The sequence below is a fragment of the Microchirus variegatus genome (genome assembly GCF_963457635.1).
Source record: "Microchirus variegatus genome assembly, chromosome: 4".
In the NCBI taxonomy this organism is placed as follows: Eukaryota; Metazoa; Chordata; class Actinopteri; order Pleuronectiformes; family Soleidae; genus Microchirus; species Microchirus variegatus.
Genome location: NC_139805.1, coordinates 30,749,401 through 30,776,041, shown reverse-complemented (window position 1 = coordinate 30,776,041; position 26,641 = coordinate 30,749,401). Strand labels below are relative to the sequence as shown.

Genomic DNA, 26,641 nt, shown 5'->3' with positions numbered 1-26,641 from the left:
CAAAACAAAGTGTAAAATGTGTCATGGTTCTCGAATGTACCACACTGACTCTGCACGTTCCTCACGCGCTCCCACTTCAAAAAAACCGAACTGTCCGGGTTTAATATCAGATCACTTGTAAACGTGGCCAAATTAAACGATATTTGAACACTAAATATTCTGGCTTGGAAAATTTAATATCACAGACGTCAACAAACATCAGAAAATTGAATGGGATTCTTGCCGCAGCAGCAGAAGGGTCATATTTTTATTTTTTGTTGTAGTGGGCGTGTTTTCCTCCAGATAACGGGACAGACTGAGGGGCAGAGTCAGCGTCGGACCAATCCGTCTGGACTCGTGCTAAAAGCTCCTCCGAACTCAGCACTAAAACAAGGTTAAATAAATTGAATTTAGGAAGAAAATGCAACGCGAGCGACCGGTAAACTCATTTAGCTAAAGTGAAGCGGCGCCTTTGTTCCAGCGGTACGTACTTGGCGTAAGAAATGTAACTATAGAGAAACTGCTAGGTCAGTTTAACACGCTTTAAAAAAAACATTCTGTAATTTTTTATTTTTTGTTACCTGGTGTATGTTTCGTCAGACATACCAGAAATCACTACAATGCAAAGCGAAAAACCGGAGTCGAGTGAGCCAAAGGACACAAGCCCCGCCGAGAGTCCGAGATCTGGCGACACGGAGAAGAAAGCTGTGGCCACGGTTGACACGCAGCAGGCTTCCAAACCGAAGGGCATCAGTGCTGTCGCGGTGCTCTGGACGTTTGGGAAATGTCTGGGCGCCCTGCTGCCGGTCTACCTGGCCGGGTATTACCGGGTCAGCACGAGCCTGCTGGTGTGCGGGATGATGGTCTACACGGGATGGAAACACGCCCGAGAAGCCAAGGAGGCGCGACTCAAGTCAGCTTTCCAGCTCCTGGACAACGAGCAGGAGTACACCTCCTCCAGGGTATCCAAGATCAAGCGAGACCTTCCTGCGTGGGTAAGACACGAGCACACAGCTTACACCACTGACGCCAGAGAGTGTGATCTGTGACTATAGTCATGGGACAATATGAAAATGTCATATCATTGCTCAGAATAATTGCTATCCACGATATTATTGCAATATTTAAAAAAAATCAGGCTGATACAATACCGATATTACAGCCTTGCATTTACTAATGCTGTATACTTTACATATACTTTGTATACTTTACATAATATACTTTCAACGCAGCTGTTTTTACATTATTCTGATGCGCTGAGATGATATGAAAATATGGTGTAAAATGATCTTGAACAAAATAATTTGATTCATGATATTAATGATATTATTGAGATAATTGTACAAGCTCTTGAAATGGCTTTAAAACATCATAGGGATGGCTTGATACCAATGTTTTCTTCTTTGGTACCGATATCAACATCACATCTTTGACTGATACTGATATTGGTCTGTTAAAGGAGAAATAAACAGCCCACATTTGATTGATTTTGACCATTATCACATCGATTTGGATACACAGCATCGCATCGGCTTACCCCTAAAAACACTGGGATCACTTACACACTAGTGAACTGGTGAACTAATGACACAAAATCATCACAAATATTACTTATATTACAACATTTTTTACAACATTTTGTAATGTAGGTGTTATATGTGTTGCATGTACATGTGTTTGTTTTTGAAAACGCAACTTTGAGTGTTCTGGGGGGTGAAGATTTCACCACAATGGCTGAATGCAAGCGCCTACTTGTGGCACTTCCAAATAAATCACTAGCATACTTTTGCAAGCATTTCAACTCAATCATGTGGAATATAAACAATTTCCCCATTCACAATTCCCACCACAATAAACTTATTATTGAGTGATAGAGTACTTTCTATTGAGACGTGCATTCAAATCTGTTTATAGTCCCTTCCCTTCCCTACCCACCATGCAGTAACCTCATATACATGCATGCATCTCACAGTCTACCCTGAAATTATAGCATCCTTACAGGCCCATGCAGGGTTAGATTAAGGGTGGTTTCCAGTAAAGCCAGCCCTTTGCTGCTATTTTTAGCTGCCATTGATTCACATGTAATTCTCCTGGGTCTACAAAGAAGGTTAGGGAAATGAGTTTTTTCTTCTTAAATCATTTCCGTTCAGACAATAAGATTTAGGCATAAGTGTTTTTTGTCTGTGTCATGTCGTTGATGGAGATGTAACTCCTCATTCATACTTGCATGCAGTCAGGTGAGCTTTAGTTCCCTTTCTGTAACAGGTAGAATTTTGTTTGCCCACAACTTCCTCTAACCCAGTTGCTGTGTGTGAGTGTGTTTGCATTTTAAATGTTCACTTAAACAGCTTCACCTACACCTTTGAATTATCTGTGCTAGTGGTCTGTCAAAAATATTGGAAAAGACACCTTTATGTATTTATTTTTGGAATCATTTGATAATAATTTGTATAATTTAAAAGCAATCTATGAACTATATCTGATGACAAAATGAAAATGATTATATGATATACAAATATAGGCCTATATGAATCTGGACACTTTTCACTGACCCCCAGCTGTGTGACACACTAATTGTAACTAAAGGGACATTTTTATAATAACAAAATGTGCCAGTTACCAAATCATGGTGGCACAATCACCTTACATGGAAACCCGTGGGTTTATTTTGACTCAGAATATCTGGCCACACCCAAATGAGGTTCCTCCTGTGGATGGGTGTTAGGGTAAATGGTTGCATAAGCAGACAGTGTGCATGTTTATTAAAGTGTTTTGGTGTTGCCATATTGCTCTGCAGTCTGCACAACACATAATGTGTTTTCTAGATTTTAGTAAATGGAATATGACAGGACCTAAAAATTGGGTATTTCAAACATTGCAAAGATAAAGTAGACAAAATAAATTAAATGTAATCTTTTTCTTGTTGGAATATTTTCTCAATTCTAATACCTGATGTAAAAATGTCACTGCGAGGAAATCAACAGATGACTTTTCCAGACATGCATCAGCTGCAGCTGAATCATGTCCTCCTTCGATTTTGAGTTTTAAAAATGCACACAATTGTCTTTTTCTTTCTTTTAGGTCAACTTTCCAGATGTTGAGAAGGTTGAGTGGCTGAATAAGGTAAAATATCAGTCGTTTCCTTCATTTCTTTATCTTTTCACCAAATGAGTTGACACACAGACATTGTTTATTCCTCTGTTATTAAGCCCACGGCCAAGACACGTGTCCAAACAGTCAATGGCCCAGCTGTTGTGCTGACTGACATGAGGTAGTGTATGTTAGGTTAATAGCTTCTGGTAGCTGAAAGATAATAGCACTGCTGCTGCTGTTGCTTCCACGTTCCTGAGAAAGCTCCACCCCCCTCCATTAGTAAAGCCATTCTGTCTGTACTGCAGTGAGAAGGCTCAGTGCCAAGCAGCCCTTCTCAACATTTCCATTTCATTACAGGCTTGTGTACAGGAAAGGGGAGGAGCTGCCCAGATCCCCCCCAAACTAAATAAAACTACAGCCATTGTTCCCCACTCCAACTTTTGCTCAGAGCGAAAGGGAGAGAGAGAAGGGACACTGATGCAGATACACAGATATACAACTTTTCATGCTCGCAGAATCACAAGATCAGAGACAAAGCAGAGGTTTGAGACTCCTCACTGGAGGGGAGGTCAGCAGATTCTGCCTGTTGCTCAGACTTCATCCTCCGCAGGAGCAGGCGGGTGATGACTCACTCTCTGCATATGCCAGGCTTTTTTCTTTCCATGGTCACACAAGCATGTAACCAAACACTGCCACTGCTTCCCCCCCCCCCCGCAGGAATAAAGCAGGTTTATGTAACACAACGACAAGAGCATTCATTCAAAAGTATAGAGCGTTGCATTGATTGCGGTGTTTGCAAGGACCCAAATAAGAAGAAGAACAGCTGAGGTGGCTCAACTGGCGACAGCTGTCACTGCCATTCCTCTGTTATTGCTGATGGAAGCCAAGGCATCTCACAGATAGTTTTGTTAGAATGGAATATACACACGTGGCATATGCTTACAAAGTGTACTTAAACGCAGTATGTAAGTTCTGCTGCTAGGACGTCTCTTAATCAAAGCAATCACAAAACACCTTGGTTGATGACATTGGGCAGCAGTGTGGAATCATGGGAGCTGTTGTTTTGTTTGGTTCCTCTGTGCATCTGCACTTCTGTGGCGAAATGTGCTGCAATAGGCAATGAGGAATCGTGATACAAGCGAAATTAAATGAAAAAACAAGCACACTAGCTTACTAGTAGAATATAGTAGTAACAATTCCTTCTTTACTTTTATGTTTCATAAGGTTTTTGCCATGGAAGTTGTAGTAGACAGTACAGTGAATGACATAATTAAAAGTCTGTTATCTTGAATAGGAATACAGATTTAAATTATTGATTTGTATTGAAGAGTGGTCTAAATGTTTGGCTAATGTAAGTTCACTACTCAACATAACATCACATTAGTCTTGTGGTTTTTAAGTATATTGATGCAGGAATGTTGCCTTTTACCATATATCTGTAAGGCAGTAGGCTCTGAAGTATTTCTACTTTTTTACTTAAGCCCTGTTTCCATCAAGTGGAACAGTTTCATACAGTTAAGTTGTTTGCTACCCTTCCCTTGGGATACAACAGTAAAATAGTACAGTAAGGTCAAGGTGAAGCTATATCAGCTGCATCCACGACAGTCAGCTGATTGGGCAGAAAACTGCCACTCGAAGCTTGATGTTTGGTGACTGGTATGATGTCACATTACCATTCCAAACTGTACCGTTATGTACCAAACCACGGCCTAACCAATGCAGCTTGTAACCCTGTACTATGTGGCCTGGCCAGGTGCTGCAGCAGGTGTGGCCTTTTGTTGGCCAATACCTCGAGAAGCTGCTGGTGGAAACCATCGCTCCGTCTATCCGAGCCTCAAGCGCCCACCTCCAGACTCTCAGCTTCACGAAAGTGGACATGGGTGACAAGGTACCAATATTGATATCTTAACGATACTGTGGCGCAGCCTCAAATATCCACACAAATAATGCATAATGTGCTCTCTGTTTGCTCCAGCCTATGAAGGTTGTAGGGATAAAGGCACACACAGAGAATGACAAGGGACAAGTCCTGCTCGATCTGTACATCAGGTAGAGCTTCATGCATTCCTCCTTGTGTCCCCGAGCTGACGTCCCTTTTGTACTGCAGTTTGCAGATGACATTATTGTGTGTAAGACTGTTTTCTTTCATCCTCAGCTATGTTGGAAATGTAGAGATCAATGTGGAGGTGAAGAGATACTTCTGCAAAGCTGGAGTCAAAGGAATACAGGTGTGTGGTCAGGCTTTTGAGCAACCTTTCATGTTCTTCCATTGTGTTTTTTCGTTTGGCAAATGTCTTCTCTCTCTGTCTGTTCTTAGCTACACGGGATGATGAGGGTGATTCTGGAGCCTCTGATTGGTGATGTGCCCATAGTGGGTGCAGTCACCATGTTTTTCATACAGAGGCCTGTAAGTCCATCTAAAATCGCCGCCATTTCTACATTTCTTGTTGTGCCCTTTAACCCAGACTCTCACTTTCACTGTGCACTGTGCACTTCAGTCAATCTTGTATGCTTTTCCCTGCTATTGATTTCCCATCAATCCGTATTGATTTGCTGCATAAAGTGCATTCGGCTATCTTCTCACTTTGCAGAAACTAGACATCAACTGGACTGGTCTGACTAATTTATTGGACATCCCTGGGCTGAAGTGAGTCATGCTGGAAACACGCTCCTTGGTCTGTAAACCAAATATTATAAAGCAAATAACCCCAAATAAGGAGGGAAAGGAAAGAGAAGCAGTGGATGATTAAATGAAGAAGGCAATAATGTCACATTATAGATGCCAAAAAACACCAAGGACAACAAACAACATATTTATAAAATACTACTGCTCCTAAAATTCCTTTCATTCCTGTTTCAGTGTCATGTCCGACAGTATGATTATGGATGCCATCGCCTCCTTCTTGGTTTTGCCCAACCGCCTAGTTGTCCCCCTGGTTCCTGGCCTACATGTGGCCCAACTCCGCTCTCCTTTGCCGAGGGTAAATCTTTGAAAAAGAAAATGCACATGAGAGTATTCTTTCAAATACCTAACACCTACACACTTCTCTCTTCAGGGTGTAGTACGCATCCACCTGCTGGAGGCACAGAATCTTGTTGCAAAGGACAGCTATGTGAAAGGGGTCATGGCTGGCTTGTCTGACCCCTATGCCATTCTGAGGGTCGGCCCTCAGACCTTTACCTCCAAACACGTTGACAACACAGACTCTCCCAAGTGGGGGGAGATATATGAGGTAAAGAGAGCGGAGAGTTTTGTTGTGCAGAAGAAGATGAAATAAAAACAGTTCACACAAAAACAAAAAAAACAACATGAAGCATAATTTGATAATAGAAACTAAATAAACCAGAAACTCAAAATGTTAGCTTCGTTTCAGATATATTATATTATATTGTATCATATTAAAGTATATTATCAATCAAGAAAAAACATTTAGCAGGATGTCAGAAATACCAGTTGTAATTAATATGTTATATAGGTTTTCCTGACTTCTCTGTTTTTGAATGGATCACACATGTAAAATATTCAAGTGGTACCAGCCTGTTGTTTGTTTTTCATGGATATCATGCCTCATTTCACCTGTTCTATAGTCGAGGGATCGGGGGAACTCAGAATGTTCATTTCCTGTACATTCATGAGACCACAATCGACGACCACACAAATCGCTTTGTCAGTCTCTATGTCCTTATATGTGTTCCAATACATCAGGTTATAGTCCATGAAGTGCCTGGGCAAGAGTTGGAGGTGGAGGTATATGACAAAGACCCAGACCAGGATGATTTCCTGGGCAGGTACATATTCATACTTCATGTGTCCCATGTGTCTACAGTGAATCTCACATTGTCACCTTTCATCTGCTACATTACATTGTCAATGTGAATAAATTCACTTGTGCTCAGTCTACGCTATGATCGTTTTTAGTTTAGTAATTCTGCCTTACGTACGTCCTCTCTCCTCTTGCAGAACCAAGCTGGATTTGGGCATTGTGAGGAAATCCCTAGTTGTGGATGATGTAGGTAAAACTTTTGCTTTTCACTCACAATAAATCAGCAGTATAATCATTTTAGACATAATGGTTTTTAAATGTATGTCTTCCTAGTGGTTCAACTTGAAGGAGACTCCGTCAGGACGGGTTCATTTCCGACTGGAGTGGTTATCCTTGCTGCCAAGCGGGGATCGACTAGAGCAGGTTTGAGTCACTCATTTCCACTGTACATGCATTTCTCTCTGGTGATAAATATAATTCACTAAAAATAATTTTTCAATCTGTGCCCAGGTTTTGAAGAGGAACGAGAGTGTGACAAGTAAGAACTCGGATCCAGCCTCGTCTGCCATCTTGGTTGTGTATCTGGACAAGGCTGAGGCGCTTCCTGTGAGTCAAATATCTCTACCCCCGTGTGCTGTGTTCGTGCTCTGCTCAGAGCTGCTTCCTGCCTGTGGTTAAGTTGAAGCCGGGCTGTACCAGCCATCTGTCAGACATTCCACATTGTTGCTGCCTTGTCCTTTAACTCTGTTCACTGCAGAGTGGATGAGTGTGTCTAACTTTATCTCTGACTCTTGGGCACACATTTCTGATTGTGCTAATTCCAGCTGCCATATCACGCTCAAAGGGGAACAGCACTGACAAAATCTTTCAGAGGAAAATTAGTGTTTGTGGTTTCTCATGGTGCAGACTTGTGCTTCCTGATTATGCCATGCATCTCTCTCCTCCCCCGTTATTTTTGCTGTTGCTATGGCAGCCTTTTAAACATTGGTATTCGCATCAACCACATGTTGTAAGAAGGACGGATAAGTTTGTTTTGTGCTTGAGTACAGTCAAAGTCTTACTGTGTGTGTGTGTCTGTATTTGTATATTGTGCTTCATTCAGATGAAGAAAAATAAAGAGCCCAATCCAATGGTGCAGTTGTCTGTGGAGGATGTTACTAGAGAGAGCAAGGTACATCTACTAAGAATAATATAATAGATTATCTTTCATTCATTTTTTTTATAATTTCTTTCCAATTGAACTTCACACTGTCTATCCTTGCCAACAGACTTGTTACACAACCGTTAATCCTGAGTGGGAGGAAGCTTTTACATTCTTCATTCACGATCCACTCAAACAGGACATAGACATTCAGGTAAGTGCTCATAAGCTCATTAGCTAGTCTGCAATACACTGTTGCATCTGTCTGCTGTCGTCTTATTTTGGCTGCCTTTGATTCGCCTTTGAACAGGTGAAGGATGCTGACCGTGTGCAGAGCTTAGGCAGCCTGACTATCCCCTTGTCCCGTTTGCTGTCCACTTCCAATCTTTCTCTGGACCAGTGGTTCCAGTTGGACAATGCTGGAGACGCCAGTCGCATCTACATTAATACTGTTCTCAGGGTAAATCACACATGTGCCCACTCATAAATCTTGCAGTGCATCACACTACACTTAGTCCAGTGTATCATTTAATTAATGATATCATCACAAAGGTAACACTTTACAGTTGAGTAATAGCATGGCAATCTTATGGTAATTTTGGGGGTAGCATTATGGCAATACCATGTTGTTTCGAATGTAATTCCCAGGTAACAGCTTGCAAATGTAAATGACTTAGGCAGCATATAACTAAATATAACATCATACACACACATATATATATATATATATATAGTATGTCCCACTAGGGTTGGGCGATCAAATGCAGCTTTTGTGTTCTGGACACAGCTGTGGTAGTTTCTGTGTATTAACCATGAACTGGGGTTGATAAAAGAAATATACTCATCTGCATGTTTCTGTATAGGTTTATCACACTATTACATTGCTATTATTCAGCTATTGCTTGGATATTACATTGAATTCACTATAATGTTGCCTTCTTTTACCAAACCATTACCATGTTATTACTGAACTGTCAAATAAATCTATGTATATTACCATGTCTAATATTTAATTCTCGTCTGCTGTAATTCAGGTTCTGTGGTTGGATGAGGAACGCATTCCAGCCGATGTGTCATCTAACGTGTCAGCGTCCAAACAGCTGCCCCAGCAGACCTCGCCTCATCCTAGCTTTGCCACGGAAGTAATAGAGAATAGTGCTGTTATGCAGTATTTGTATTCATGGGCCTGTAAGAGCCTGTTACATATACATATTATGTTCGAGAAATGTATTTATATTTTTTCAGGGACTGTTGAGAATTCACCTGTTGGGAGGCCAGAATCTTGTTCCAAAGGATAACCTGATGGGAGGAATGGTGAAAGGCAAGAGTGACCCTTATGTCAAGCTCAACATTGGGGGCGAAACATTCACAAGTAATGTTATCAAGAGCAATCTTAACCCCACGTGGAATGAGATGTATGAGGTAACTACTCACAGAAAATTGTTAAAATAGCTAATTTTAAAGGGGACATATTTTGCAAAATCAACTTTTTAATCATATACTTCCTTAGATTTGGGACACTATACAGGCTCCTGTAGAAACATGGCGTCATGGCAATGCAACAGCGGCCCGCGACCATGTTATTTTACATGACTTTTTGAAACACTACGAAAATGAAAAAAAATAATATTATACAGCGACTAGACAATGCAGGAGCACATAATATGTATAAAAAGTGGATTTTGGGTCATCTTAACCCATAAATACTACGCAGTGTCCTTTTAAGTTTCTTTTTACTTTTTTTAAGGTGGACCTGAAGAGATAATACTAAACAGAGCGTTCTGAACAGGGTTGTTTTGGCAGGGTGATTGAACTGCTGTGGTGCTTCATCCTTATGGTATTTTGACCAAAGCATGTCACAGACACCAGGGAACTAGGTTAACTTGGAGAAATAGGGTAGAATATAAGTTCATTTAGGTTAAGTTCAGTGTGTAAGAATTAGTGGCATCTAATGGTTAGGGAACTACGGTGGCCCTTGCATACCAGAAAGGATATATATGCATAATATAGTACATTTTTGTGAATTAATCCTCCTAAAGGTTACACACTAGACCTTGCACTTTATTTATAAATATCTTTTCCAGGTGATTCTAACCCAACTGCCGGGCCAGGAGCTGTTTGTGGAGGTGTTTGATAAAGACATGGATGTGAAGGATGACTTCATGGGACGGTAGCTATGTTTGTAGCTGTATTTGTCATGTGCTTCATATGATTTGGGAAGATACAGTCTAACCTCACATTTCTTGACATATAGGCTGAAGATTAGTCTGAAAGACATCATTGAGTCTCAGTACACTGATCAGGTGAGCGACCACACACAAACACCTTTTCAGGATTTAGTGTGGTAAGTGTAAGGGTGAACAGTAAGTAGTAAAGCAACAAGTAAAAGTTTTGGTATGAAACATTTGTAATTTAAGAAAAAAACATAAACAGTGTCTCTTGTTCTTTCTCTTTTTTTCTTCAGTGGTACTCACTGAATGATGTGAAGTCTGGCCGAATTCACCTGATTCTGGAATGGGTTCCAACAGCCTCAGATCCAGACAGATTGGAACAGGTCACTATTTTCAGATTGCATTAAGGATTTGTAGATGCTTTGTTCTAAGCTTAATGTATACAGTATACATCATATACCCAGTCTTCCCTGTGTCTTTAGGTTCTTCAGTTCTATTCCAGACAGTCCTACCAGAACAAGGTGGTTCCATCAGCAGGCTTATTGTTTGTGTACATAGAGCAAGCAGACGGATTACCAGTGAGTCCTTTAACACTGCTTTAAAGGATAAAGCAAATTTGGTTATTTTTGTCTGTCACGGAACACTCTGTTGTCTCTTGTCTCTTGTCGCAGGTGAAGAAGAGTGGAAAAGATCCAAAAGTGGGAGCAGAGATCATTCTCGGACAAATGTCTCGCAAAACTACAGTAAGCACTTTATTTATTTTTATTCAGATAATACTGTGTTTAAAGGAACCAGTCATTGCCATTATTTCACTATTCCAAAACTGACACTTACATGTGTTCTAAAGGTGTGTGAACGCACCACATCACCTCGGTGGAATGAGGCATTCTGCTACCAGGTTCAAGACCCTAGAGAAGATATTCTTGTCATTAAGGTACCACTTTGAATGCAGTGTAATCTTCGATGAACGCATACTCCCACCCTCCACCATTTGTTCACCATCAGTTGTGTTTCTCAAGTTCTCCCACAGCTGGTCCCTGCTTATTGGTTCCCTGGTGGTTCCGATCAGAGAGCTGCTGTCTGAACCAGAGATGGTCCTGGACCAGTGGTTCAGTCTGGATGGAGCCTCACCAGAGAGTCAGGTTCTTTTGAGAACTGATCTTAAGGTAGGAAAAGCCAAGTCTTGTCATTTTCTCTCAAAATATTTACTTGTCAATCTTTTGCTGTGTTTCTCTCTGTGTAATTAAATAACTTACTTATCTTAATTGTTAATTATCCTCCTATCAGTATTTATTTTACTCTATGTAACTATGTGTAATATCTATTTCTGTTTCTCTCATATCTGTACTCAGTCTCTGTATCTCATACATAAGTTGTCCCTTTTGCCCCATTTGCTTAAGAGCCAGGTCATTAATCTTGCATTCATATCAGGACTGTTACAAAGCTGGTTCACTAAGTGAAATAATCATAATAATATCTGTTCCACTGCAGATGCTGATTCCAAGCAAATGTCCTGGTGCCAAGGTAACTTCAGTATCTGAACCTCCCTCCCCTGCTCAGCGAAAACCAGAGACAGACACAGTACTGAGGTGAGAAACGTCTGTCTTTACCATTCATCGTCTAGCTAAAAGCTACAGTCGTTGAATAATTTATCCATTGTTTCCATAATTTCTCCTCATTGTTTTAAGGTCAAGTTCAGTGGATGCTGCTCCTATGGAGACCGTTGTCTCCGCAGTGACTTCACATGAAGAGGTTGATGTGAAAGAACCTGATGCGACTGAAGAGAAGGCGGAAGAATTATTAAGAGCACTACGACAACCTCTTCATACTTCTCCACACCTCGGCTTTGCTTCAGAGGTAACATTACAAAATAGTGATCTACATTTTCAGATACCGTCAATAGGACACAGCATCATATTTTATTTATTCTGTCAATAAACTTAAATAATCTTTCTTTGTAGGGGGTGCTGAGAGTCATCCTGATGGAGGCTCAGAGCCTGGTTGCCAAAGATAATAAGATGGGTGGTATCGTGAAGGGCAAGAGTGACCCCTATGCAAAGATCACTGTTGGAGACTACATGTTTAAGAGTAAGGTGATTGAGGAGAATCTCAACCCAGTCTGGAATGAAATGTATGAGGTGTGTAGATGCAACTGTACAGTTTGACTTCCCTTAAGCACTTTTTCACATAGACGTGACAGAAATAACCAGTTGTAACTGCTCTGTATTTCCACAGGCAGTTCTAAGGCCTGTGCCAGGACAGGAGCTGCAAGTAGAAGTATATGATAAAGACATGGACGCAGATGATTTCCTTGGCAGGTGAGCAACGTAAAGCAGGAGGGCATTATTAAAGCACAATCCGAAGAATAACTTACAACACAAGGAGTTAAAACATGACGAACGGGATCATAGCAGAACTCAAACCAGAACACACAGGAACAAATAGAACGGACCAACAAACTCTTGAACTCTTTAAACTTCCTTAGCTCTCTCATCGCTGAACTTTAATACACAAACCTATATGCTGTACATTCATTCACTGAACTTTTCCTCAATGTCGGTATGTGTCACTTGAATTGATAAATCTGAAAGACACAGGGAGCACAGCGGCTAACTAGAAAAGCACTCGGAGAGTGAAGACCTCCGCCAAGGCAGCTCAGCGCTTACAAAATACACCCTGCGGGTGCGCAGCATGTACGGCTCACGCCCAAAATATAATCACTTGTTCCTGGTCCCATTGCGGACATTTCCTGAAAATTTCATCCAAATCCGTCTGGGACTTTTCTAATAATGTGACTAACAGACAACATAATAAAAGACAGACAGATAGAAAGACAAACAAACAAACTCCGGCGAAAACATATACCTCCTGGCGGAGGTCAATAAATACAATAGGGCTAATCAAACACAGGTGGATTATGATGAGCTGTATTTTTTTATTATCTAAATGAAAATTTACATTTTGCCGCAACTAAACTGATCTACTTGGTGTAATACACTAAAAGGGAAGGTTCTGTTTTTTTTTTTGTGTATTTGTGTGAGTTATTGACACAAGCTCTCGCTCATTACATAGTTGTTGGACAACTACAGAAGGAAAAACTAAATTTCAGTCACTAAATGAAAGTCTCACCTTGCCAAATCCCTGCTTCAGTAAGTTTATTGATTTCTCTGTGGACTTTGATGCAGGGGAGTGGCTTCAATTTCAAGCAGGAAAAGGCTATCTAAGAAAGCAGCAAATTCTTTAAACAAACAAAGCTATTTTTGAAATAGAAATAGAGAGCTTTTTTTACTGCAGTGGCTACTTTTGATAGTGTTATTCTAAAGTGTGTATTTTCTTTCTCAACAGACTTAAAATCAGTGTCGCAGACATCATCCGTTCTCAGCTCAGTGACCAGGTGAGTGTTCAGTGATGACTGTACGTAAACATGTGTTTCCCTGGTGTTATCACAGTTTGCCATTATCCAGTAATTGTACATGTGTGTTTCAGTGGTACACTCTGAATGATGTGAAGTCTGGACGTGTTCGCCTGATAACGGAGTGGGTGCCAAAAGTGTCCTGTGACGACACCTTGTGGGACGTCAGTGAAAGTTTTTGATGTTGTCTTCCCTTAGTCATGCATGTCTTCCCTTAGGCATGCATGTGCAGTATTGTATATATTATTATATATATGTATATACAATATTGATAATTATATCTGCGAGAAACGCGCGCGAATATTATGGAATCGGTCAGGCGTTTGAGATTACATTTTCTTATTTTTTTATGGGTCACATACCCCCTGTAGATGATCCCTATTGATTTTGAGCTGTCTACCATTATTATTAATTAGTTAATTAATTAATTAATGATATAAAAAACATATTTTCGCATGTATCTTCCAAAGTATTGCAGGTATTGGCTTCAAATTTTGCATGGGCATCACATACCACCGGAGAATTATCCCTATCTTTGTAGCTTTATTATTAATTAGCAAATTCATTAATTTATTATGCTAAAAACACATTTTCGGCTTTATCTTCCAGACTGATGGAGATATTGCCTTCAAATTTCAATTTCAAATACAATGATTCATGTAACAACGATCTACAAGTAAAATCATTATTGTATAGTTAAGGCATTTTTTCTTTATTATTGAGCTCATTTGGACACATTGAGGATATCATGGGTTTATTTAGCACTTATTCATAATATTTATTACATTATAATATAAATGTATTAATTATCATATAAAAAATAGTTAAGCCTCCGTTTCTTTATTAATGCATTGAATGGAAAGTTTGAACATATTGTATGCTTTTTCATGAAATTGAATAAACAGTGTATGCTTTTTCATGACATTTGGACACTTTGACAATATGGCAGGTGTGGTTAGCATTTTAATATTCATAATATTTAACAAGGTATAATAGGTTAACTAGTTTTATTAAAAACTAGAGAGAAATTCATGAGGTCAGGTATTCTGTGTTCAATATCGAGTTTATATGGATACCTTGAACATGTATAAAGTGTAGTCAGCATTATATCATAATATTTAACAGTTATTTTGTTGAATTTATTAATAATTAATTAAAACCGTTAGTGGCAGGTGCGAGTGCGTATACTTTGGGTATATTGGAAAGTTGAGGATTGGACAAGTTCGTGGACATACTCCTTGCTGTCGGCCCCCGACAGCATAGGCTAGTTTGTGAAATCTATTAATGTCCCATCTGTACAATTCCAAATGAATCACCTGCTTAGTTAATTCACTTTGCACATCACTACTGAGTCACTGTCATGGTTTTCTATGTCGTTCTCTGCTGCAGGCAATGCAGCTTCAGTCTCGTCGGTCTTACAAGAATAAGGCTTCTCCCTCTGTGGGCCTGCTCTTTGTTTATCTGGACAGAGCACACTCATTGCCTGTGAGTCCCCTGCAATTTTGTACACTTATAGTCACTCGAGCAAGTGCAGTGTGTCTGACTAAAAGAGACTACTGCCATTAAGTGGTAAATGACTACTTCTTCTGAAGGTTCAATAAACTTTTTTTTTCTTTTCCTGTTCAGTATAAGAAAAGTGGAAAGGAACCAAAGGCTGGGGTTGAGCTTGTGTTTCGAAACACTGTTTACAAAACAAAGGTATGGTGCTGATAATGAATGTGGTGAGGTCATTGTAGAGCTGCAAGGAGTCATTTTTTTCACTATTATCATATTTTTGAATCCAGTACCACCTGAGAAATATTGAGCTCTGGAATTAACACCATTTTCACATTTATTCCCAATTATGTTAATTTAGTTTCTCATCCAGGTGGACACTGGTATAGTGAAATTAGAATAGTTAGCAAGAGATAATATTATTAATATAATAAATTTTACCACAGTTTGAGAACCATCAGTCACATGTCCCTATTCCAATTTCAGCGTAAATAAACATGTAAATGATTTATAATTGCATTGGATAAATGAATAAATCCTCCCATGATTTAAGTAACAACAACAACTTAAAACAGACAATGGCTGTCTCAGTTAAAGATGTAAGGATGAAATATAAATGCATTTAAATGTAATTTATATGTATATGTATATTTTTCACAATCTACCATTATCTGCGTCTTCGTTTCTTGTCCTGCGTGAAGGTGTGTGATCGCTCCAGATCACCTCAGTGGGGTGAGTCCTTCTACTTTTTGGTCGATTACGCTCAGAAGGACATGCTGATCATGAAGGTAAATATACTGTATGACTATACAGTGTTCGAAACCTGCTGTGAAACATAACTCAATCTTTGTTGCACTGAATGTGCCCTGAACTTTGATAGTTGACAAGTGCGTGGGACGAGGTCATTGGATCTCTGGTCATTCCTGTGAGTGAGCTGCTCTCCAAGCCACAACTGGTTCTGGACCAGTGGATACATCTAGATGGAGCTTTACCTGAAAGTGTGATCCTGCTGCGGGCCGAACTTAAGGTTGGAGAAAATAAAAACACAAAGGATTAAAATCATTGTCTTTGATTCATAAAATCACCCATCGCTAACTTGTTGTTGATACATAGATCCTTAGCTCAAGGATGACGGAAGCTCCACAGCCCTCTGTGACTACTTCACCAAAGGTGTTCACCAGCACTGACGAGGCATTCAAAGCAGCAAGGAAGGAGGAACAAATATCAGAGCTGCCAACATATGAGTAAGTGTTCATTTGATTGTTGATTGTGGAAGGAAGAAGAGATTAAAACTGACGTATCTATGATTGAGTGTAGCAATATGAAGGTGTGGCAACCTTGGAAGTCTTTTTTCGTTTTTTTTCTCATTTTCTCTACGGAGCTATCCCTCCCTCTCTACCACATTAACCTCAGTGTCATTAAAAACTCACCACTGATGCTTCCCCTCTCCTGGCCATGTGCATTTGTTTTCACCACTGAAAACAAACCAGCAACACACGTCGCTTATAAAAATGGTCGCGCAAACGCCTTTACAGCAATAGCAAACATAGAGGAAGTGCAAATACACATAGATGCGTGGAGAACAGAGAGTCCCAAAGACACAAGTGCAACAACCAAAATGCCAGCTCGGCATCTATTTTGGTCAGTTCTAGTCATTTAGAAAAAGCCGGTCCGATGTCTATTTGTATGTGACCCCTCGCTACACTCAAACAGTTGGCTCCTTTTTTCCTGCCGTTGTCCAACATTTTTTTCTGCATATTTTTTGCAGAAATAACACAATCACTGCCTTGATTTTATAGCCAGTACCTGGCAGGGAGGCATGTGTGTGGCACCGTAAAGCAATTTGTGTTTCCTCACGAGACCCAAGATTTTGTGGGACCTCCTTATTTTTCTGAGGAATCCAGGTCGGCAGCCATGATCTGGCAAGGCTGGTTTTCCGCTAAAAGACGGCAGAGGAAGTGCCCACTTCCTCGGCACAGCCCCCACTCTCCCCGCAACAAGCCATTTAACCATCACCATGACTCCAAAGCTGTTAAATTGGGGTAAAAATCTAATGTGTAAGAATTATTCAGATTAAAAGGTGGGACTGCAGATTGCAACATCTCCTCTCACTCGTCCCTTTAACGAGAGTGTCAGGGAACTACCTTACTAGCCTTTGCATGTCAGAAAAGGATGTCTTTCTTCTTCATTTGTGTTTCAGCTTCATAACATGAAAGACAATGGCGCTACAAGATTTCAAGCCTCTGTAAATCTCCAAATGACATTCTAATGCTAAGAAAATGAAACTAATTTATTCTGAAGCAATTATACTGTTATGATTAGCCTCAAGGAGGTGGTAGTAATAATAGGGAGGTGGACCCGAAACTAGACGGAGACGGTAAGTATATAAAAATAATAACATTTATTTACAAAAAGGAGAGAACTTTAAGCAACTTCGCTACAACAGGAAGTGAAGGGGGAGAAACAGGGAAGTAACGCCGATGCAGCTGTGCCAGGGTTAGCGTGGCTAGGAGACGAGCCGAGTTCCAACACGGAACAGACTCACTGGCTGTAGAGGAGTCGACGAAGGAGATTCCCAGGAGAAGAGGGAGGACTGACGACAACCAGTGGTTCTCAGAAGTGCAGGAGACGTGGTGACCTGGAGCAGAGAAAGCGAGTAAGGATTCCAGGGAGTCAACGATTATAACGAGAGAGAGCTGGAGCAGGACTTTACTGAGGTGGAAAAACGATCTGATGCTGGTGAACGGGGCTGCTCCGCTTAAGAGACCTTCTGATTGCTGATCAGCAGCAGGTGAGGCGGAGCCGCGCAGGTGTAGATGATCACCAGCGTCTTCAGAGAAAGTAGGTCAGCCACGCCTCCTGCAGAGAGAGAGAGGGGAGAGGAACACAGCAGCAGCAGCAACAAAACCAAAACAACTAAAAAATTATAAAAAGGTGCTGAAGGTGCTGGTGAGATCATGACATATACGCTTATACAAACATACTCATGGGTTCTATGCTCCATTTCTGCCAACAAACTCTTCTATACATTACACACTGGACCACTGGAACACTGTGCCATGAATATGCACAAGATAAAGTCTGACTGAGGTGTTTTCTTACAGCTGTATCTGTGTGTGTGTGTGTATGTGTGTGTGTTCAGCTCTGTTGCAGTATCTGAAGTAGCAGAGTCTCACCCTGCAGCAGATCCTGAATGGCCTGCTCCTGCTGAACCCGCTGCAATTCACACTGCACCTGAAACATTCCCGCCTGCTCCTGCTGTGAGTTGCAACACATAATAACCATGCTGTTGTCACGCTTTGTCTTTTTCACTGCCATAACCTTCATATCATTTTTGCTAAGTTGGAGAAAGAACCAGCCGATGCAGAGGAGCCTCCCTCACAGTCACACACAGCAATTAGTGGTGACTTTGAACCAAAGCAGAAACAAACAGAGGGGTGAGCTCCACATTACAGATGATTTTCTCTTATAATTATGTTATCATTAGTGTATAATTAAGTGAAATTGTACATAAATGCCCTGCAATGTGTTTCTGTGTGCACAAATGTAGCTTTGGTCTAGATAACCTTGCTCAAACCACAGTGATTAGTCTTCCTGCCGAAACCCTGGGACCAGAAGAGGTCAAAGAAATCTCTGGTGAAGTTCTTCCTCCATACACTGCTCCCCCACAGGACTTTGGTGATGAGGTGAGTTGATAATGGCGCTATTAGCAGAGTGGAACTCAAGCTGGATTTATTTCTCTTTCAATACTTCCTGTATGTTTTAAATCACTTTACAATGTTCATCCTGCAGGGGTTGCTGAGAATTCACCTGCTGGAGGCCCAAAACTTGGTGGCAAAGGACAACCTGATGGGAGGCATGGTGAAGGGCAAGAGTGACCCATATGTCAAAATCTACATAGGTGGGGTCACATTTAAGAGTCATGTTATAAAGGAGAATCTCAACCCGACATGGAATGAAATGTATGAGGTATGGAGCAGTCTCCGATAAAGTACTGTTTTTTTTCTTTTTTTCATTGAATGTACATTAATTTATTAATGTCTTTAACAGACGGTGTTGAGTGGCAACAGCATTCAGGAGATCAAGTTTGAAGCTTTCGATAAGGATATAGATTCTGATGACTTCCTGGGCAGGTATGTGTCATGTGTGCTTCTCAGTTTTGTAGTTCACTACAGTTCACTTAAGTTCACTTAAAGTAATTTCACGAACACGTCCTCTATATCCTTTGTAAACCTAGTTTGCAAAAGTTAAAGTCAGGGCACTTGCTTGTCTAATGTTTTTGTTGTCAGTATCAGCTCAGCAGACTTGTGTAGTGGTGTAACGGTTCACCAAATCCACGATTCAGTTCAAACTAGGGTTTGGTTTAAACCTCGGTTTTTAAAAACATACTGGAAAAACCTTTTGGAAAACTTCTAGAAAAAATGTCTTGACTTTATTGCATTTCACTGCAATATCAAGAACATGAGCATAACGTTGGGTTACTCACGTAACCCCGGTTCTCTGATAACCTCCCTCGGTATCTCACTGTGGGAAACGCCCTCTGGCGTGACCGATCATGGAAGCTCCAATGACACCACGTCTGTCACATGACAGAACATCATCTCTCTACCTCACTCGGTTATCAGAGTACCGGGGTTACGTGAGTAACCCAACGTTCTCTTTCAATCCTCCCTCAGTATCTCACTATGGGAGATATAGCCCACTCCCGGATTTGCATGCTCCGAAGCCCACAAAGCCGCAACCCACAGTGGGTTGACACCCTAAACCCTCCCAGGGGCTAGCATGCAATTAACCTGAACCCACCTGAACCCTCAGTACTGAATGAGCCAGAGAAGTCTTGGTCACATCCAGCCTGTAAAATCGAATGAACGTGTGTGGGGATGCCCAGCTGACAGAGGCACAAATATCCCTCACTGATACACCCCTGAACAGGGCCCAGGAGGTGGCCATACCTCTGGTGGAGTGGGCCCGAAGCCTCTCCGGAGGCTGCAACCCACGACTCTCGTACGCCAAGATTATAGCCTCCACCACCCAGTGTGACAGGCGCTGGCGCGTCAGGGCCCTCCCCCAGTGAGAAGGAGCCCAGGACACGAAAAGCTGGTTGCTCTTCCTAAATTCCTTGGCCCTGTCCACATAGATGCGTAAAGCTCTCACAGGACAAAGTGCATTGAGCCGCTCTTCATCCCCTCCTGCAAACGGCGGTGGGTGAAAAGCGAGCAGCTCAAGTGTGGAACAGCTGTAGGCAGAATCCCTAACATTATGCACAAATGCCAGGTTAGGACGCAGCATCACCCTCCTATAATCCGTGGAGAACTGCAGACATGAGGTGTGCACAGACATGTATTTCACTTATCCGTCTAGCTGAGGTCAAAGCCAGCAGCAGGATAGTCTTAAGGGAAAGTACCTTTAAATCAGCAAATTGTAACGGCTGGAAGGGAAACCCTGAGAGCGCCTCCAGAACTGTGGGTAAATCCCATGTCGGGACCAGAGGTTTACTCACAGGCTGCAGTGGACGTGCACCCTTTATAAACCTCCTAATTAGAGGATGCTGCCCGATAGGCGCACCTCCAAAACCCACATGACAAGCTGAAACAGCGGCCAAATAGACCTTAATGGTGGAAAAAGCTTTTTTTCGCCGTCGATTAAGTCCTGCAAGAATCATAACACATCCGGGACAGAGCACTGAAACGGAATAATATCTTTAGTCTCACACCACCGCTCAAACACCCTCCATTTATTATTATTATATTATCATATAATGATTGCGTGGATGGCGCCCTCGCGCATTGAATAGTCTCAATCAACCTGGTCGGATGGATCAGAACAGAACATTGTGTGTGAGCATTTTGAATTTGTATTTTTCCGGAGGTGTAAATTGAGGCAACGCAGATCTACGATCGGACGTTATGAACCTCCTTTCTTTGGGATGAGGAAATAACGGGAATAAAAACCCCGATTTCTCTCCCCCTCCGGTACCGTTCGAACCGCCCCTCGGCTTGATAGAGAAAATATTTCGCTCTCTAAAGCCTCCGCGGCTTCCCCCGTAGCTTCTGTCGGTAGCACCCCGTTGAAGCGAGGCGGCTTCATTGCAAATTGCAGCCTGTAACCCTTTACAACGGTTGTAAACACCCAGGGGTTGACTGCGCATGCGTGCCATACTTCCACGTTGACAGCAAGCGGTCTGTTCCGTGGGGGCTCAGAGCAGAGATCTCCATGAGTGCTGACTGCTGAGCTTCTATCCCCGCGCACCACAGCACCTATGCCAACCGATTTTTCTTTACGTCCGGGGGGTGGGACGGGTGATTCGATTCGGTCCTGCGCCTGGAGCAGCAGCTACAGCGGCAAAGGACTTTCTAGGCAGGCGTTTCTGGGCTGAGCTCCGCGTTGGTGAGACGCCGGCTGCTCATTTGGGAATATAGAATGAGTTTCTGAACCGAAGCGATTTGAACCAAGTTTTTGGTTCAGAACCGTTACATCTCTACTTAGAATTTTTTTTTTAAATTAAAATTAAAATTTCTCTTTTAAATATCTGTTTTCACATCCACAGGTTCAGTATCATGTTAAATGAGGTCATCAGAATGCAGTACACAGATCAGGTTAGTTAATAATTCATAATCATATCATTGCACCATAATATTCCATTGGTAAAGGGCGTTTCCTTGCTGTTGCAGTGGTACACTCTGAAGGACGTGAAGTCTGGTCGGGTTCACTTGGTAGTGGAATGGGTTCCAACAGTGTCAAATTCAGTCAGACTTGAAGAGGTTGGTCCTTATAAATGTCTGTTTATTCATGTGTACATTCAACATGGATTTTCTTTAAAGTTTATTCAGGAAAAAGGTTGAACCTGCCAAGTCACATTCCGTTACTGCCAGGCTTAACCGTTTGTGCTTCCTGTCACAGGTGCTGCAGCTTCAGTCTCTCCAGTCTTATCAAAACAAAGCGGTGCCTTTTGCTGCGCTGCTCTTTGTTCATATCGAGAGAGCACATGCATTGCCTGTAAGTCACCTGCACTTTCTCCAGATATTGTGACAAAAAGACATTCCTCACATCATACATCCTGAATCTCTCATATCTCTCTGTCTTATCAGTTGAAGAAAAGTGGGAAGGAACCCAAAGCCGGAGCTGAGCTTGTTCTGGGTGAAACTACATACAAAACTAAAGTGAGAGTCATCTATGCACAGCTTTCTATACACAGGCTAAGACAGTAGTTGTAAAATAAAATACTCTCATCTTATCTTTACCTCATCTCTTTAAAGCTGTTTGACCGCAGTACCAGTCCAGAGTGGAATGAGTCGTTCTACTTCCTGGTCCGTGACCCCAAACACCAAATGCTTGTAGTAAAGGTAACATATTGTTTGACGACAATAAACCTGCTGTTTTATGCTACATCACATGTTTACATCACATGTTCACATCACATCACATTATCCCTCTCCTGCACTGCAGTTGTCAAGCGGCTGGGATCAGCCAATGGGATCGCTCGTGGTTCCTGTGAAGAACCTTCTTACAGAGCCACATCTGGTCCTGGATCAGTGGTTCCATCTGGACGGAGCCTTGTCACAGAGTCAGATCCTTCTGAGGGCTGAACTTAAGGTGAGAACGCAAGCGCAGCTGCATAAACAAGTATTAACACTATTCTGTCATTTTGCTGACAAAAAAACTGATTTGTTTTCAACAGATTCTGGAATCAAGGATGGTGGACATGATCAGCGCAGGGACTCTGCCCTGTGCTGCATCTGGCTGCGGACAGGTGAAGTTGTCTCTGTCATATGCCTCTCAGGAGAGAAAGCTCATCATTGTTGTCCATGCTTGCAGGTGTGTTTCCTCAAATAGTTTGCTACAACACTTTGGCCCCCTGTACACCTGGCATAAAAATGCATTTTCTGTGATTGGATTGCAATGGGATAGCACCTGACCACTTGTAAGTACAGGGGAAAATACACCTGAGACTGATTGTTATCGGATCGGCCAAATCACTTCGGGAGGTGATTGGAGACAATCGTGACCACATTGAACAAGTGCAAAGTGTCTAGAGCTGCAACTAATGATTATTTTCGCAATCGATTAATCTGCCGATTATTTTCTTGATTAATCGATGAATCGTTTGGTCCATAAAATGTCAGAACATGTTTTTAAAAAACCTTGATCAGTGTTTGTCAAACCTGATGTTCTCGAATGTCTCGTTTTGTCCACAAACCAAAATGATTCAGTTTAATAATTTCTTTGTTATGTGGAGCAAAGAAATTAAGAAAATATTCACATTTAAGAAGCTTAAACAATCAGAAATCTTGTTTTAATCATCAAAAAAGCTTCAAACTGATTATCGATTGGTATTAAAAGTGTGAGAACCACTGCAGTAGATAATGTAGTAAACCTATGAGGCCAGGCTCAGGAATAGGTTTATTGCTGCAGATGTACAGACTGTAATTTATCTTTTAATTTGTAAAAGATTGATGCAGGTTTTTTTTATACATTAGTTGCACTGAATTTATAAAGATATTTAATGTTCTATTTTACTTGAATATTGAATATTTTATTCATTAAGTATACTTTATTTTTCTATAAAACAGAGGTCTTGATTCTCAAGGTAAAGATGGTGTAGACAGCTATGTGTCCCTCATGCTGCTGCCGGACAAAAGCAAAGCCACTAAGAGGAAGACAGGTGTGAAGAAGAGAGACCTTCAACCAGAATACAATGAGAGGTAATCAACTAACTGACTTACTTTGTGGTCTTTGGCAGTTTCACTATTCACAGCTTACCATCTTTGGCTTTTTCTTCAAGGTTTGACTATGATCTGCCTTTGGAGGAGGTGAGATTCAGGTTCCTCAGTGTATCAGTGAAAAACAACTCGGCCTCATTCAGGAGCCGTGATGTCATTGGACAGGTCAGTGTGAGACATAACAACTGCCAATCACATGACATGAAGACTTGGAGTAATGCATGGTCCCACATACTCATTTGGCAGTAGCCAGTGGCACATTTATTGTCCAAATAATGTCCATTAACACACACAGATTTAAATTCACATGTCCACGTTGAGCAGTGTGCTTCAATTATCTTTGCAAGTCATTCACATTGATTGCATTCACATTATTGGAGCTTTAAGGCAGAGGTACACTTAAAGGGCCACTTCACCAACATTTTTTTTTACTAATTTCCAGAGATAAAATGTGATCATGAGACGGTGGATCGGAGAGGAACAGCAGAGGAAGTTGGGATTGAATATCCAGAATAAAATTTAAGAAAATTTGAGAGCAAAATCACTTCCTTCAAAGAAAATAAAAGCACTACAGCGCTATTTACTGTCAAGATGCTGCCAAGTTTTACAAATAAAATAAATAGTAAATATAACTATTTACATTATATAAATAATACAAATTTGGTCAAATTAAACAAACACAGCAGCATCATAATGATTTTAAGTTTGTCCTTCATTTGACCAGTGAAACAGCCCTTTAAATGTGTCCCTACTTCTTTCACTCTCAAGCACAGTAGCACAATTAAACACACACCTACTAATACATGTTACCATGTCATTCCTGTTGTTTAGGTGCAGATTGAGTTGGCCGAAGTTGACCTGGCTTCTGGTGTCACACACTGGTGAGTGGAACTGAATAAACTTCCTTCAGACTTCATTTCAATTTAGCATCTTTTAAGTATATTCAGTAAATGTAGCAAAATCTTTAGAACGTGTTCCCCAGCTGACCAAAGGTGTCTCTGAGTCTATTTAAACAGTGTTTCTCAACCCTGGTCCTCAGGAACACTGCCCTGCATGTTATAGATGTTGCCCAGCTCCAACACACCTGATTCAAATGAACAGCTCGTAATCAAGCTCTGCTAACGAGCAGTTCATCTGAATCAGGTGTGTTGGAGCTGTGTACTGGAGGTATTTTGTTTGGTATATATATGTATACAAATACATATACATATACATACACACACATTATTTAAAAATAATAATTATAGTGTTTGAGACATTCAGAATTCAGTTCAATCCTCACTCAACTGTCTTGTAAACCGATTACCATGAAATTATCTTCTATTCCAGGTTCACTCTGAAAGACGAGGCCGAGTAGTTGCTCTGCTTGCTGGTGATGATGATGTCATCACCCACCTTGGCGTTGTGGCATTGCTGCAACTCACACTGATGCCTTCTCCTATTCACGCCTGCATACAGTGCCTCTGTGGTAGCCTCACCTGCATCCACCCAGCTCTTTGTGTATGAACATATTCTATAAAAGTGGATTGCACTTTATATTCACACACTTCAGTACTCCCACCAAAGATACAGTAAGTAGATGGAGTAGCTGAGCAGACAAGGAAGGATACAGTCCATGTTTGTATTGACTGAAGGTTCATTTACTTTATGATGAAATGTTGATTGAGTGGAGCAAATAAACCCTGAAGGTTTTTTTTTTCCTTTCATTTTTTGCTCCATTATTTCTGTCAAGTTAGAAGAGCAGTCATTTTTTAGACTGCAGTGATGAATTATCATGACTGCTAATGCCTTTTCAGTATTTAGTGTCTGCTGTATGACTGGCTTACATTATTGAGATTATATATATTCGTCACAGTGCTTTGCTACATTTGTGTTTGCAATCGCTTTTGAAAATAATTTTATAAGATGTTTGCCTTCACCAGATTTGTTGCACTTATTACACCATTGTTTTTTGAGTTTATGTATATTTGCAAAGATGATGAATCAGACAGTTTGTTGAGAGATGATAATTAAACTCATTATGCACAGCTCACAATTTGTTTTTGTCCAATCCTTTGTGGGGGGGAGGCAGGGCTGAAATTTAGTATCGTTTGACACCACCATTTTTTTTGTGATACAAGCTGGATGCTTTTTATTTAATATATACATATATACACATACACATATATATTGGTGACATACAACATCTGCTCATATATATATCTATATCTATAGATATATAGATATAGATATGGATATAAACACACAGAAAATTTATTATTAGTATTATTATATATATACATGCATATAATGTACATATACACATATATATATATATATATTCACACGTATATATATAAATGAGCAGATGTTGTCAGGGGTGCAGCTTGTGAACAGGCACGGCAGGCAACTGCTTGGGGCCCCGAGCTGATAGGGGGGACCCGACACTCAGAGCCTGGGGGCTGTTTTTACTGTAATGTGCAGTGACCAGCCACATCCCAATCCCCCTTAAAAAACAATGGGCGATTTGCAATGACATCTCAGTAGGAAACCTCCCTAAAGGGGCCCCACCTCACGTTAACCTCTGTGAAGTTACCGTTGGAAAATGAAGAGGATTATTTACAGTGTAATGTATAATTTTTTTCTCAGTTTATATATGTTTTTTCAGTTATTTACAGTATTTTATTGTTCTATATATGTATATTGTTTTATAATGTGGGTTCTTTACAGTGTAATGTATTTTTTATTAAGTTTATATAGTTTTTCAAAAGCTAATTACAGTATTTTATTGTCATTTACGTTTACATTTCAACATACTTTTTAATTACAAGTTTTTCCATGTTATCTCATTCATTTCGGAAAAAAAATGTTTATATTTTGAACTCATA

General features: G+C 40.8%; 1 protein-coding gene across 1 annotated transcript; it reads left to right on the top strand.

The window, feature by feature from the left end:
* Window positions 1-335: 335 nt before the first annotated feature.
* On the top strand, window positions 336-25,791 carry LOC310925885 (extended synaptotagmin-1-like). Its single transcript, XM_083887923.1, has 53 exons — window positions 336-462; window positions 580-974; window positions 3,061-3,102; window positions 4,826-4,960; window positions 5,048-5,121; window positions 5,228-5,300; window positions 5,390-5,479; window positions 5,664-5,719; window positions 5,933-6,053; window positions 6,129-6,305; window positions 6,779-6,861; window positions 7,034-7,082; window positions 7,170-7,259; window positions 7,347-7,442; window positions 7,939-8,007; window positions 8,105-8,191; window positions 8,288-8,437; window positions 9,012-9,119; window positions 9,223-9,399; window positions 10,062-10,147; window positions 10,232-10,280; window positions 10,442-10,531; window positions 10,631-10,726; window positions 10,820-10,891; window positions 10,996-11,082; window positions 11,168-11,314; window positions 11,640-11,737; window positions 11,837-12,005; window positions 12,110-12,286; window positions 12,384-12,466; window positions 13,494-13,542; window positions 13,635-13,724; window positions 14,950-15,045; window positions 15,187-15,258; window positions 15,756-15,842; window positions 15,935-16,081; window positions 16,168-16,298; window positions 18,197-18,314; window positions 18,397-18,491; window positions 18,605-18,740; window positions 18,847-19,023; window positions 19,105-19,187; window positions 21,602-21,650; window positions 21,726-21,815; window positions 21,955-22,050; window positions 22,143-22,214; window positions 22,311-22,397; window positions 22,501-22,647; window positions 22,733-22,869; window positions 23,625-23,756; window positions 23,837-23,939; window positions 24,606-24,655; window positions 25,104-25,791. The coding sequence occupies exons 2-53, from the start codon at window positions 600-602 to the stop codon at window positions 25,129-25,131; spliced, it is 5,478 nt and encodes a 1,825-aa protein (XP_083744049.1). The 5' UTR covers window positions 336-462; window positions 580-599; the 3' UTR covers window positions 25,132-25,791.
* Window positions 25,792-26,641: the final 850 nt, after the last annotated feature.

Coding starts and splice junctions, on each gene's coding strand:
- LOC310925885 (XM_083887923.1), top strand. CDS start 600: ATGCAAAGCGAAAAACCGGAGTCGAGTGAGCCAAAGGACACAAGCCCC. Junction 11,083..11,167: donor AAGATATTCTTGTCATTAAG/GTACCACTTTGA, acceptor GTGTTTCTCAAG/TTCTCCCACAGCTGGTCCCT. Junction 12,287..12,383: donor TCTGGAATGAAATGTATGAG/GTGTGTAGATGC, acceptor GTATTTCCACAG/GCAGTTCTAAGGCCTGTGCC.